This window comes from Sycon ciliatum, chromosome 2, assembly GCF_964019385.1.
Source record: "Sycon ciliatum chromosome 2, ocSycCili1.1, whole genome shotgun sequence".
Lineage (NCBI taxonomy): Eukaryota > Metazoa > Porifera > Calcarea > Leucosolenida > Sycettidae > Sycon > Sycon ciliatum.
Window position 1 is genome coordinate 9532169 of NC_088644.1, and position 9979 is coordinate 9542147.

Genomic DNA, 9979 nt, shown 5'->3' on the forward strand with positions numbered 1-9979 from the left:
TAGTAACTGTTGGTGTGAGAATGTCATCGTGGGCAGTTGCGGCAAGAATGTGGAATGTTGGTACAATGGTACCTGATGAATTGGGTAATTTTGTACAACCTCGCGCCAACTTGCCACATTTTGGCACTTCATTTTGGTGCTAGAATGTGGGCAGCTCGTGCGAGAATGTGGAATGAATGTGCAAGAATGTGGAAACTTCCACATTTCGACCCAAACTTTCCACAAACCTGCACCATCTTTCCACATTATCGTACCAGAATTCCAAATTCTCGAGCCAACGTTTGATTAGGGAATGTGGGAAGTTGGCGCGAGAATGTGGAAGGTTGGTGGGAGGATGAGGCAATTTTCCATATTCTCGCTCCGACTTGCCACAGTCTCGTAAACACATACTTGAAGTACATGCACACTGCACTTCAAGGTACATGTGATTGTATCACCGGTTGTCCGGGGAAATCGACCTTCGAGGATTCCTGCGTTATGTGAGAAAATCAAGGTTTCAGAGGTGATGTGGCAGCCCACATGCTGATTGCATTGGCAAAACTTTTATGCCTTCTCTTCAGGTTATACATGTATACAGGCTAGATCAAACAGGAGCGAGAACAATGAATTATGTACAGTAAAGAGGTGACACGCGTAAAGAGGTGATAAAACCGCGCAAAAAAGAATAGCTAAAACAACAATGGTGATTAATGCTTGACCCATACACATACATGTACATCTACAAACAGCATGCTGTCCGGAGATTGAGTACAATCATGTACATATACATGTAGAAAGAATGGCAAAAATTCAAACTCAGAAACCTAATCTATGCAAACAGAAGCAGATCGAATTCACAAGGTGATTGACAGGTCGTCAATTTAGGCCCCGGCGGATAACGCTCGAGCATTTGGTGGATTTTTCTTTTCAATATGCTCGCATTCTGCTCCAAAATAGCACTGAGAATGCTTAAATTCTGCTTCGGAAAAATGAAAAATGTGGCATAGTTTAATGATGTTGCAGATTGATAACAGCATACAATGTATTTTGCAGCATAAGTCATGTTCTACGAAAATGAAAAATACAAGAAGCACAGAATTATTATTACTCTGCAGGCAAGGGCGCGGTAGTACTAGTCGCGAGGGCATTGTGAATTCTCACAAAATCCCATATTTTGCAATAGTATGCTAGTTTTCGCAAGAATACGCTAGTTTTCGGCAACACTTGCCGGATTATGCTAGCGCAGAAAGTGCTACTTATGCTGGATATAATGATAGCATTATCCGCCGGGGCCTAGATCACTCGTCATCAACACGTTAGTTGTGTCCATTGGTTGTTGTTGTTGTTGTTGTCGTTGTTGTTGTTGTTGTTGTTGTTGTTGTTGTTGTTGTTGTTGTTGTTGTTGTTGTTGTTGTTGTTGTTGTTGTTGTTGTTGTTGTTGTTGTTGTTGTTGTTGTTGTTGTTGTTGTTGTTGTTGTTGTTGTTGTTGTTGTTGTTGTTGTTGTTGTTGTTGTTGTTGTTGTTGTTGTTGTTGTTGTTGTTGTTGTTGTTGTTGTTGTTGTTGTTGTTGTTGTTGTTGTTGTTGTTGTTGTTGTTGTTGTTGTTGTTGTTGTTGTTGTTGTTGTTGTTGTTGTTGTTGTTGTTGTTGTTGTTGTTGTTGTTGTTGTTGTTGTTGTTGTTGTTGTTGTTGTTGTTGTTGTTGTTGTTGTTGTTGTTGTTGTTGTTGTTGTTGTTGTTGTTGTTGTTGTTGTTGTTGTTGTTGTTGTTGTTGTTGTTGTTGTTGTTGTTGTTGTTGTTGTTGTTGTTGTTGTTGTTGTTGTTGTTGTTGTTGTTGTTGTTGTTGTTGTTGTTGTTGTTGTTGTTGTTGTTGTTGTTGTTGTTGTTGTTGTTGTTGTTGTTGTTGTTGTTGTTGTTGTTGTTGTTGTTGTTGTTGTTGTTGTTGTTGTTGTTGTTGTTGTTGTTGTTGTTGTTGTTGTTGTTGTTGTTGTTGTTGTTGTTGTTGTTGTTGTTGTTGTTGTTGTTGTTGTTGTTGTTGTTGTTGTTGTTGTTGTTGTTGTTGTTGTTGTAGAAGTTTATTTAACGTCGCACCACAAACAGGCGGTTTCGCCTCCTTTGATACACGTGGACGACAGAGGGAATGAGAGAGAGGTGACGCAGAAATACGGAGAGATGAAAGGTAGAAAATAAATAAGTGAGTCAACCTGGCTTCTCTTGTCCATTCTATTAAGCTTGAGTTGTGCCCACCTCATCTCATGTGTTTTAATTGGTTCTCTTCTCTAAGAACTAGAAACTCACTCTTCCTCCCGAAGTGTAACTCATCCACTCTTTTGCGCTCCCCTCTCTTTATTGCTTATTCGGTTTGGCTCACTCTACCCAGAGAAGTTAAGGCTCTGACCTCACTCCGCCTGTTTAAGATCCGTGCCGCCCCTTATTTACTACGACATAAATAGCTCATTATCCACATGTCCTTTGCGTCTCTGTGTTTTTCACTGTTTTTATTTGACATTATCTTTCTTTACGGAGTTGTTGTTGCTGTTCATTTTGCTACTCCTTCTTTTTCCCTCCCCTTACTTTTATTTATCGCCGTGGTTGGCAATCAACCACGCTCTTAACATTGGCCGGTGTTTCCACCGAGTCTATGATAGTTTCAATACGGTTTGTGTATATGTCAGTTATAGTGAGTGCGCAATGCTGCTTTTCTAATTCTCATTATGATTAGCATGCAATGTACTACCCGAAGTACTGAATTTACTTCTTCTGCACTCTATATTCTAATGTATCTTCTACCTCTTCTCCCTTACGAACATACTTTCTCATTTTCCATACTTACTTAGGAGACTCCCTTCGATAGGAGGATCCGTGAAATAAAAATCAATCAATCAATCAATCAATCTTGAGATGTTGTAATAAATAAATAAATAAACCTCAGGGCCACACTAAAGCAAAAAACGGAATAGGAATTCTATTAAATTTTACAAAATAGCATCATGCAGTATTGCGAAACACGTTTCCTATTCTTTAGTCCGCTATACCACAGAAACACACTGGCCGAAAAGCATTTAAACGGAGCCATGATACGCTTTTAGCAGGGCACAGAACTGAAGGTGGCTGGGGTCGGAACGGAGTTCAGGCGGGAGCTGGTTCCACAGGACTACGCCGATGAACTGTATGGTCGCTTGACCAGCAGGGCCCGGCCAAAATGGTACTAGGAGATGGTGATGTGCTGCTCCCCGAGTGCGGTGACCAGCAACCCTCAGGAAGAAGCTGGTGAAGAGGGAGCTAGCTCGAGAGAACAGACAACGATGGACAAAGACGAGGAGCTAAAATGGTTGTTTTGTGTCATCTCACTGAATTTCACATTTGTTTGGTTTCTTCACTACAGGTAATTCATTTTCCTTGCTCCTGTTTGCTTTTGAGTGTGTTTCACCTGAAGAGAAAGCACAGACGGTGCGAGATTGCGGAATGTTGGTGCGAGAATGTAGAAGGTTGGTGCAAAGTGTGTTGAAAGTTGGTTTCGTAATGTGGAAGGTTTTTGCGATACTGTTCAAAGTTTGTGTCGGAATGTGGAATGTTGGTGAGAAATGTGGAAAATTGGTGCCAGAACGTTGAAAATTGGTGCGAGAATGTGAAACGTTGGTGTGAGAATGCGGAACGTTGGTGTGAGGATGTGGAAAATGGGTGTGCGAATGTGGAACGTTGGTGTGAAAATGTGGAATATTGGTGTGGAAATGTGGAAAATTGGTGCATGATCAAGCCATACTCCGTACAGATTATTGACCTCTCAGTCTGAAAGTGACAGGTATAGCAGAGGGTTGCTGCGAGAAAGTGGAACGTTGGTGCGAAAATGTGGAAATTTGATGCAAGAAAGTGGAAAGTTGGTGTGAGAATGTGGAACGTTGGTGTATGACCATGGCATAGTCCATAATTATAAATGCGTAGCTTTTAGTAATACACCGTACATTTTATGCAGAGTTCATTATCTGCACCGTACTATAATGCATATACGGAGCCGGCGCAAGCGAAAAGGGACCTTATCCTGCTGCACGTGATTTTGAGAAAACCGCACTTGAAGTGAATCAGCTGATTCTCAGCTGTCACGTTCGGATCAAACTTGAAACTGTTCGTTTTTTGGCGATACGCGACTTCTTTGGAGCTCAGTCATTCTTTGTATTGGAGAGCCAGTATCCTACAGCTCCTGTAGAAGAAAACCCTGGCTAAATCGACCCACGTACCACCGATCGGCGATCAAAATCGATCGACCGTGACCAGGTGACACGTCGACACCTCCGCTGAATAAAATCGCACGCGCGAGCGGAAAGACAAAGAGTTGCTTTCACAGTTTCAGCGCAGTTGTCTTGCCGTCTTCGCTTTCTGCTAAGTCCTTGGGTCGGCGTAGCTGTTCACTATGAGCCATCGTAAATGTTTCACCGTGAACGAAGCGCTGAAATCTCTCCTGGAAGAGATGAGGCTGAAGTTTTTGGTGAGGAAGACGAGTCGGACGCCAGTGACGTTCGGTTCAACCTGACGACGGCGACACTTTCTTCAGCAGCGAGTGGATGTCGACGCAGCAGCAGAGCTGTATGTCGGAAAGGCAGAGCCCAAACCTCCGCAGGCTAGCTCCGCAGCAGCTTGTGAAGCGACCGTTGCGCCGGCAGAGGAGGACGACACTGTTCGTCAAAAAGAGAACTGCGGATGTTCAAAAAATTGCTTGCAGCAATTTGACCCAGCTGACATCGAGACGTCGATCCTGAACATGAGAGAAATGGAGTCGCACGAGAGTGAGCTGGTGGTCCTGGGCCTTCTTGAAGCTTTGAGGCATCCTGAAACAGTTTTTGAGAGTGAAGAGAAGCGCAAGAGGGAGCGTTTTACCTACAAATTCCAAGGACTGACTGTTTGTGTGGGTGCGTTCCGTCACGTGTACGCACTGTCTAGCAAGAGGCTGAAACGGTACAGAAGCCACCTGGAGAAGAATGGGCTTGTGCCACTAGTGCACGGCAACACAGGCAAACGGCCACACAATGTCCTGGAGTTTGCTGTTGTGAAGTACTGCGCGGAGTACATCACTCGGCACGCGGAAGTGTTTGGAATTCCACATCCTGCGCCACTCCGTGGCAGAGACGACACGCCACCTATCTTCCTTCCAGCGTCACAAACGTACAAGTCCGTGCATGCAGACTTCTGCGACTGCTCCCACAAGGAGGGTAAGAAGTCTGTATCCTTGTCGACGTTCCGCTCCATCTGGCACCAGACATTGCCGCATATTAAGTTCATGACGGCTCGCATGGATGCTTGCCCGGTGTGCGAGGACTTGCGGCGCAACGTGATGGCGGCTGGGAGTGAGGAGCAGAAGACGACTGCATGCATCAGCTGACTGACCGTGTTCAGCTGTTGAATACCACACCTGAGCAGGTGAGAGCAGCAGGCCTTCCCCAAGTGTTGCCCCCAGCAGGTCTGTCACAAGAACGCCAGAAGTACCTGTTCAAGGATATCCGGCCGTTTGTGGCAGACCCTTACAAGGATGAGCTGTGTCCGCCTGTGCCGGAGGAATGACAAACTTGCGTACTGCAACACACGTTTTGAGCCTGATAATTGCAAGAGTCTGGTGCTGTGTCAAACTACATGCCTCAGAACATTCTATTATTCTTGTTGTTAGATCTAAAATGCGGCGTGCCTGCGTGGTACGGAAGGACGTGATGGCCCATCAGACGTCACGCTTGGCACTATAAATTCCATCACAGTGAAACTTATGCCACCTGCCCAGTAGTGTGTGTATACTGTATCCTCCAGCCCTTCTGCTGGTGACTCGAAGGCTTCTGTAAGGCTTCTATGGCCAAATTATTGCAATTTACGCATTTCAAAGATTATTCGTGAATATGTGCGATGTTTTGGTGAAAACAGTGTTGATTTAAACGTCCGTAACTTTGCTATATGTTGATGGATTTTCATTCGGTTTTTTTTATCTGATTCATACGTTCTCTGGCTACAAGAATCCGTTGCTAACTCAAAATGCCCAAAAAACGGATAAGGTCCCTTTTCGCTTGTGCTGGCTATTAGGGAGTTGTACTCACCCGTTTAGAGTATCTTCAGCGGGCTTTAAACTAATCCAAGGCCCTCGACGCGTCATCAAGAGTAGTAAAATAACGATTGAGCGGGCTTTAAACTCTGACAGGACCCTTGGCGGGAATGTCGCTGATTGGTCGTTTCCTGGACAACGAGCCAGACCTCGTTCTAAAGCAAATTCAAGTGACAGTTATCGCGCTAAGCACCATCTCCAATCACTGGCCACCTCACCTGTCACCTACATGTACATGTAGATGTACTTCGAAGTACATGTATCAATGCAATACAATACCCGGATAGGACGTGAAGCTCTCACTTGGGTTTAAAAAAAATAATAATTGAGATTGCAGACAAAAGTAGTCGCTGAGCCTGCCACACTCAATCATGTCTATTATTAGTATTTTTGCACTTGCCAGTGTCAAGCCTTGTTTCGAATTTAAAATGAAGACGAAGGCTCATTTACTTCGTTAAACAGTCCAAACCCCCAGGTACATGCACTTTGAAGTACAATGTATGTTGAGCTTCAGGACGGCTAGGGACCCCCGCTTCACAAGGTCGCACGCGGAAGCACGCTTACCTTTTCAATGGCGTGTGCAGGAGCAGATATCCTGACCGTCAATAGGTAAGGGTAAACTACACTCCATAAACTGTGTATACTTCGATAAGCAGTGTTAGCATTGATACAGAGCCGCTCATACCAGAGTGTATGGAGTGAATAGCGCCACATGGTCGCCAAGGTTGAATGCGAACCAATAAATATCAGGTAATCAGTGCACGGAAAACCGCTAGGTTGTACATGTATGATAGGATCCAGTGGAAAGTGATACTAGTAGTATACGTTTGTTCAGACTAGACTGTATTAGTGTAATACTGCCCCTACCCCAGTAATCGAGTATGCTCATGACTTACTAAGGCAGAATATCCTCGCCCATGATGATGCTCATGGCTGCCACTAACCACATACAAATAATGCAGAGCAATATACATGTACATGTACATGCAACGTTACAATCGTCATGTACAATTCATGCGCGGAGTAGCTACTAGTGCTTTCTATGGAGACATTTCGTGCATGACAATATTCAGCTTGCGAGTGTGCACAGTTGTAGAAAGACTTAGTGTGCATCAGGATTTAAGCATGCTCGCTGTGCTCTTCTCACAACACAAGGCCAAATAGGAAAGAGGAATAGGAAAGTCATAAATGATCACCCTGTTTCTCTACAATGGGCAATGGGCCAGGGTTATGACTAGAAGTGGAATACGAAGATACTACATTTCTCAGGTAGCAGGGAAGGTTGTAATCGGAACAAAAGGGCACAATTTTGCAGGCATTTCCGAAAGCAGAACAGGTGAGCAGCTAAAATGAGTTATTCAGTTGCTACTGAACTACATGTACATGTATGTGGTCAATGCAGCAACAGTACTAGTGGTTAGGAACCCATTTCATCCAGCATTGATTGAAGGATTCCTTCAGCCTCCACAGCCTTTTCTTTGAGCTGATTCAAGTTGTTCGCAAGCGGCTCTGGTTCGCGGAAAGGCCGTACGTCGCCACCCGTTCCATCGCCGTTATCACCTGTTCCATCACCATTATCACCCGTTCCATCACCATTAGCGCCCGTTCCATCACCATTACCACCCGTTCCATCACCATTATCACCCGTTCCATCACCATTATCACCCGTTCCATCACCATTATTACCCGTTCCATCACCATTATCACCCGTTCCGTCGCCATTGTCACCCGTACCATCACCATTATCTCCCGTTCCGTCACCGTCATTGCCCGTTCCGTCGCCATTGTCACCTGTTTCATCATCCATGTCATTGCCAGTCTCATCGTCCGGATTTTCATCCTCATCACCGGTCTCATCCTCTATATCACGCGCTGTGGCAACTTCGGGTCGTGAAGCGTGCGGGAGAATTACATCCGCTCCAACCTGCACTCTGCCAGCCATACGTTTGGCCATCCCGACACTGTCACCATCTTCTGGATCCGGTCCTAATGTGTCAAGGCGACAGATAAGCAGAAAGTCTTCACCAATGGATTCGGTTGCCAATGTGTCAACGCGATCAGCAGATGCTTCCAAGTCAGCTCCGATCCGGTTTAGAGCAAACTTATCCTCGTTGAGGAACACAGAGGCCCTTCTGCATATTCCTCGCCTATCAAACGTTACACTGGTCGAGTCTTCAGATGTTTCTATTTTCCTTACGCAGCACTGATTGGGGAAACATCCGAAGGCTGTGAGACATCGCCGAAACACGAACTTCTGCGTAGAGACAGAACGGGAAACACACGGACGAAATCGCATAATTACTGACCATCAAAAGGCATGACTGTATTTCGACTCAGTACAATGTTCTCATCACGATTCACAGAGATTCATGTATTACTCTAGTTGTTAGCCTGAACTCTCAAGCTGACGAATTTCGTAGACTTCCAAAAGAGAAGATGCGCTACTCTCCAACTCATTGGATCTTCCAATAACCAAGCATGCATAACGATGCACATGTTGTCGTCGGAGAATAAAGGCGTAAGTAAATACCACCCCTGACAATTTACATATATACGTTGAATTTGACATTTCCCCAATCTTTGAAAACTGGATCACTTTCTTTCACCTCTGCCTCTGGTAGTACTTTACAGAAGCTGATCGTCGTTAGTCCCTCAGGGGAGGGGAAAAGACCCAATTTCCATCGGTATGTGTGGTGCGTGTTATGAGCCGTCTTTGGAGTGAAAATGTTGTGAGCGCCTTCTAGATTCGACCTGGTCCCTGGACCCATAGCCTAGATGTTTCGAGCATTGTGCATGACGAGTTCGGACACAGGGTGGGTCAAGGACCATCTTTCTGCTTCCGTGGGGCGACACCAAACCATGGTCAGTGATGACCAGGCATCAGGTGCGTCTCCTAAACGGTGAAGGAGGAGTGGTCAGCTCCAACAACCAGAGGCCGAAGACCGAAAACCCACTTGCGGCGGCCTCCATGACTGTGTGGGAGGAGGAGGAGGAGGAGGAGGAGGAGGGTATGTGCATGTACAGTCTACTTCGCGTATAACGACACTCGGCGGGGCATCAGAAAAGTGTCCTTATTCGCAAAGTGTCGTTATACCCGAAGTCCCATTATAATTACAGTTGGATGGGACTTTGCTCTGGGCATGGAAATTCTGTCGTTATTCGCGAATTGTCGTTATATCCACAGTCGTTACTAGCGAAGTTGACTGTATCTCACAATTGCTCTTGACACCCCACGGCCGTGAATCATTGGTATCTAAAACTGGTAATGAACATACTGTTATTGCTGTTTCTGAAGGACCAATACACGTATACTGTTACTGTTACTGTGATTGTATATGCTGGATAGAAAATTGACCTGGGTTACTAGGCTGCAATACACTAACCTTACGTCCCTTTTGTCCGCACTCCACAACGTCCAGGGTGAGCGCCAGGCCAAGGATCAAGCACGCAAACGCTGCAAAGCGCATCTTGTCGTCTCGATTGTCACCGTGGTCAGGAAGAGGTACGGAAAGAGTTTTTCTGGGTACTGATGGGGAACACTGGGAGCATAGGACTGACGCAGAACGAAGGGATTTCGGGCCTTTTAGACCTAGCTTGCTGCCCGACTTCTTCCTGTTAGGCTCTGCATCGTAGGTTCCACTCACAGCTTCGTGAAAAACATGCTGGGTCCTGATATGGAGCGTGTCCATGTTCAGGTAAATGATGTATGCTTATCACGAACGACTCATATCCCGAACACTGGAAGTGGTACAATAGCGTGCTGGTGCTTGAGAAAACTGAGACGAAAAGTGCTGTTCTTGAGATAAGTGAAAGGATAATAATTATATTATACGTTTGACACCATCAGTATGCTTGATGGTTACACAAGCGATAATTGCGAGGATGCTCGTCACAGCATTACTGTGAGGCTGCTCACACACTTGAATT

General features: G+C 45.2%; 1 protein-coding gene across 1 annotated transcript; it reads right to left on the minus strand.

The window, feature by feature from the left end:
• Positions 1-7027: 7027 nt before the first annotated feature.
• LOC135808561 (autotransporter adhesin BpaC-like) lies at positions 7028-9627 on the minus strand. The gene is made up of 2 exons (XM_065321775.1): positions 9436-9627; positions 7028-8306 (listed from the first exon to the last, which is right to left on the minus strand). Exons 1-2 carry the CDS (start codon positions 9517-9519, stop codon positions 7470-7472), a joined length of 921 nt encoding a protein of 306 aa, XP_065177847.1. The 5' UTR covers positions 9520-9627; the 3' UTR covers positions 7028-7469.
• Between the last annotated feature and the right edge of the window lie 352 nt (positions 9628-9979).